This window comes from Trichinella spiralis (genome assembly GCF_000181795.1).
Source record: "Trichinella spiralis strain ISS 195 chromosome Unknown Scfld5404, whole genome shotgun sequence".
Classification (NCBI taxonomy): domain Eukaryota; kingdom Metazoa; phylum Nematoda; class Enoplea; order Trichinellida; family Trichinellidae; genus Trichinella; species Trichinella spiralis.
The window spans coordinates 1,259-6,493 of NW_003532343.1; the positions used below are offsets into that span (position 1 = coordinate 1,259).

General features: G+C 34.6%; 1 protein-coding gene across 1 annotated transcript; it reads right to left on the reverse strand.

Moving 5' to 3' along the window:
- Nucleotides 1-293: 293 nt before the first annotated feature.
- Tsp_12969 (conserved hypothetical protein) lies at nt 294-4,762 on the reverse strand (the record flags this gene model as incomplete). Its single annotated transcript, XM_003366790.1, has 11 exons — nt 294-368; nt 639-836; nt 1,016-1,210; nt 1,328-1,474; nt 2,187-2,426; nt 2,501-2,650; nt 2,725-2,841; nt 3,088-3,198; nt 3,942-4,198; nt 4,281-4,364; nt 4,684-4,762. Coding segments are annotated over 11 exons (1,653 nt in total), but the record flags the coding sequence as incomplete, so codon positions are not given.
- Between the last annotated feature and the right edge of the window lie 473 nt (nt 4,763-5,235).

Consider the following 5,235-nt stretch of genomic DNA (forward strand, 5'->3'; position numbering starts at 1 on the left):
TAACGATATGACAAATACGCAGCTACTGAAGTATCGACAGATTTCCCGCATCAAAAGTTGGTAAGTGCGATTATTATCATTATTATTATTTTGTGTACATATGTTGTAAAATATCTGTTAGATGAAACTGTTAGATTGATAAATAATGGGTTCATTTTTCATTTCGTATAGAACAATTGTGGATTATTTTTCAAATCTTTCTAACGAATAGAAATCAATTTTCTTCTGTCGATGTATCAGTTGACTTTTCAAATTAACTGTAAACCGTGCTATATTAGGCTATGAATAACCGTTCACTGTCGACTACTGGGATAGAAATGTGATATTTTGAAAATGGTCAGAATACTAGTTTCAAAATGACAATTTCTCTGACAAAAATTAATTATGGTTAAAAATTTTCAATTGTTCAAGTTTATCTTCATGAATTTTTTCATCTCCGAACTGTTAAATAATATTTAGGTGAATTTGATTTGTAAATTTTGATAAAAAAAACATTTAATTCTACGTTTGTTGCAACTTGAAGTACTGTATTAGAGTTTGAAAATGCAAGTTTGATTTTTCAGTTATTCAGCGAATGTTGGCTGTATTTTTTTTGATATACTGATTTGTTTGATTAAGTTTGATAAAATATCATTTACCTGACTGAGAAGGGTTTTGGTGTCGTATGCACTGAGCAGAAGCAGAGAATCGGATGTGTCTAGGTCGAGGGTTAAGTCGTTGGACGAGCTGAGTAGATTTTGAATGCTGAAAAGCGATTCTTCGCATTGTCTGATGTCATCCAATTCCATTGTCATGTTAATCATAAGCTGCACGCCGGTGTTGCACCAGTGATTAGCCTACGGAAACGAAGCTTAGGTTAGAAGATGCAAACAGGATGTCTGTTCAGACTGAGCGATCATCCATCATTGCAGCATTGAGGAAAAAACAAGTTAATTCCGTTTTCACTAGTTCGTTAGCGGAAAACTAGCTACATTTGAATCAACACTCCAGTTTGTCTGGTCGAAATGAGCTTTACCTGACAAATATAGTCGTGTAGCTTTTTCACGTCGTGCAAAAAGCGCGAACGATTTTTCAAAGCTTGATCCAGTTGTTCAGTTAGCCGTTGCAGTTCTTGACATTTCGGCGTCAAGCTTCCAATAAGCTCTTTTTCTTCTGCCGCAATAAGCTGCTCTCCGCGAAGTTTCAAGCTGTTCGCAGCTTGCACATCCGCCTGGAAATGCAAAGCAAAAGCTTCATCTCTTATTATATGTACATGTATACAAAGCAACGATTGCAACAATGCTGTAGGCGGCTGTTTCAACAAATCCTACTGCTCAGCGAAGCTCACCTGCGTTTTCTCAGCGTAAATACTATATTCTTCAATAAGACGATCCACCTCGTCAATGGAGCACAATCGACACTGGTCCCTTTCACCAGTTTCGAAATGAGGCCCAATGCGCAACTTTTCCAAATGACACAGGAAATTTGATTGTAGCTGTATAAAATGTTAACAATTTCATATTAGCCAAATGAAACGCGTATCTGGTACCAATTTTGTCATCGAAAACGCAAATAGCAAAAACCGAAACAAATAAAACTAGCATCGATTGACCCTCCCTGCCCAGGGACACGAAATGCAAGCAACAACCAAAAAATTTTATGTGCATGTGGGAAAAAATCTCTACGTCAGATTGTACAATCGAAACCCTCTCTACCATGTGAAATTACGCGAACGTTGCACATCCGTTATCGGCGGATGTATGCCGGTGGAGTTTTTCTACATAATGGATCAACTCAATTGCTGTACATAAATAATAATAATAGCAAGCTGAAAATTTGCTTCATGTCACTGTTGACCTTCATTTGTATTCCAATCCGAGGCTAGTAATGATGAGCACGGCAGAACGGAAACGACGATTTATTTGAATGAACGGAAATTTACCATTATTGCATAGTAAAAAATAATAATAATAAGCTTGAAAAGTCACGTTGAAAGTATATATTTTACCACAAACAGAAATCATTTATAAAATGAATGGAATTCTTTAAAATGAAAAAAAAAAGAAAAGAAAACGAAGAAGAAGAAGAATTTTCCCACAAATAGCTCAAGGTTATCAATTGTTACCGGACGAAACCGCATTTTAAAATTTTGCATTATCAAAGGAATTGATTTGTTTGTTTGTTTGTTTGTTTGTTGAATTTATTACCTTTTTGAAATCTTCTTCAAATTGACGCAACTGCAAACAGTGTTGAAGACGAAATTCATGGGTGGGCCAGAATTTGTCGAAGCGTTTTTCGGTATCTTCGAGCTGAAGCAACGTTCGTTGCACGCTGGTGACGTTGTGAACGCGGGTTGGGCTTAGCTGTTCGGCGTTGGGCTTGGTATCCGCTTGACGGACGCTTTTCAACAAGTCGAAACCCCGTCGAACGATGATTCGAAAGTCTTCCTGAAATTTATTCATTTGACCGCTTAATATGCAAAAAGAACATATTCAACATTTATTTATATAACAGATATTACTTTGATTGCATCGCGGTCCGCTTTTTGTGACGACAGTATGTTCGCCGTTGTTGAAGCATCGTTTGGTAATTCAGTTTCGCGTAAATTTTGTACAAATTCATCCAACGTACGGGCAATGCCTTCGGCACTGCAGCGGAGTCGTTCAATTTCCTTAAATTGAAATTATTCGTTTTATTTAAAAAGGAAATTTTTCAAAAAATTTCTCTTCTTGCTAAAATTTCTACCATTCGATGTTGCAACCATTCTAAATGATTGTAATGGAATGAACCGCAGAGGTCGTACGTTAAACAGCTTGGATTGACGTGTTGATGCAGTTCTGGTAATGAATTGCAAACGAAAGTCTGAAAGCAAAAACTTATTATTTATTACTCATGTTGTTATTGATTTCCGATTTATTTCAATAATCATCGATAGCATTAGTACAAAAGTACATCAATGTCAGACCAAATTGATATGTATATATGATTATTTGAAATAATTGTTTCATGAGTGAAAAATTATTAATTAATTTAAATTTGTTGAAATGATAATCATTATCTGCAAAATGCATTCATGCACACACATGCAGTTTGATGGATGTGTCTTACTTGCAAACGATTAACACCAGAGATGTGCTTATATCCAACTTCCAACGCGCGTTGTAAAACACCGTCTGGTTTGATCACGTAGACGAATCGTAGATTTCCAGGGAAAAAACTCTGTAAGAAGAAAAGTTTTTTTTTTTGAATTTATGAATAATTTTCAATAAACAAACTATGAAAAATACAAAGAACAAAATGTTCATAATGAAATAGATGGTTGTTGTGCAGTATGTGGTAATGTTTATGTTAATAGTTAATTTTTGCATTTACTACAAGTGGAAAGATTCTCATCAGTGTCTAAGTAGATCATACAGAACTGGTCAATGTGGACGATGAGCAGTCAGTCATTCTTCGCCTGCTCACGGTTCATCAGTTTGCGGGTCATGGAAATATTGCGCAACGAACTGAATGGAATTCCACCTTCCCAATGCTGATCGATGGACACTGGTTGGAGAAAAAATGTTAAATTTATATATATTAGCAAAAAAACAGAACAGCAACATTAGCTGTTTTCCAAATGCTATGCTATAGAATTGTCAATGTGGAACTTCAACTGTAGCGTTCGTATTCTGTGGATATTTGGGTCAACGGAACAGCTTGCAAAGGTGCATATTTTTATTGGACCTTGAAAGTACAATTTAAACAAAATGGAAAGAAAGAAGAAATTTTATACTACATAAACAGCAGGCAGTTATTTACTATTTACCATCTGTTGTCTAGTTGGCTAATTTTTTTTGTGAGGAAGAATAGCCAAAGATTTTGCAATGCTAGCTAGTTAGCTAACTGTTTGAGATGATTGAAATTGAAAAATCCAAGAAAGAAAAAATACATACAGAACAGAATCAAAATGACCATCTTACTGATAAATGTGAGAGTAATGTTTTCACAGATGCCCAACGATCTGTGCGTCTGTCAATGATGACGACAAAACCGAGGAAAATATCTTCTACCCTGAAGAAAGCATAAAAATTATTATTATTACTGTGGAAATTTTTATACTGTTCATACGGTTGTAAACGTGTCAAGTAGGTGATGAGAAGGCGATATTCCACGAATGGCAGATGTACGTGGCTATCAGGAAATGTGAGCACCGGGAAGCCTTGGTCAGTTTTGGCCCCTGTAAAATTAAAAGCATTTTCATTGTTTGATCATTTTTCTCTTGCTTTTTAAATTTCAACTTGTTATTTTCTATTTCTTACCTGAGATGAAAGCATACCTAGTTACCAGCAGGTCTGATACTTCACGAATTTTTACGCGTTGATTGTCCACTTTCATGTATCCATCTAAATGTGGTAAAAGAAAAGATTTTTATATTCATAAACGTATGGATTTGAAAATTGAAATTTTTATCAAACAAAAATAATAATTAATATTAATAATTGATCATAATCATCATGGCCATTGTTGTATTATCATTATGCTAAATAGAATTTATATTTTAACTTACTGTTTTTTTAATTTGAATGATCATCTCATTATTTGAAATTATAACACATTTCCTGTTGTATTATTTGTTGGATAAAAAGAATTGTGTGAAAATTTTACCCCAATCGTCGCAGCTGCTGGTGGATGCGATACTTTCTGAATCGTGATACAACCAACCTGTACCATATTGAGAACTTTGAGATCGCGTCAACGCGCTCTGATAGCCGGATTCTTCCAGGTCAGAGCGGAGAATCTTCTGAAACAAGAATAATAATTATCACTTAACCTCGATAAAGGTGCAAATTGTATATAACTTTTGAGATGCGTATCACAGCAGAGTATTCAATCAAATAAACCAAATGCATCATTCCAACAACATACAGGGCGAATTGAAAAAAATATATGTTGCAATTCACATTATTGGTAAATTAATAAACCGACTAGTGACAACAGCTGCATCATTTTTATTAAGCACGTTTTGCAACAACAACACTGGTGAATTTCAAGCATTCATCTATTTCACATGTGTTTTGTTCTTCTTTTTTTTAATTAAAGTATGTATAATGAATTTGAAATTACAAAATTATAATACTGATAATAGCATATGAAAATGAATTATAATATACGCTTCATGTAGATTGCCCTTGTAGATGTGAAAGCATTATTAAACAAAGAAGTAAGCCGCAGTTTGAAATTATCGAAGGAATTATATTTTTTGATTTTTGAATT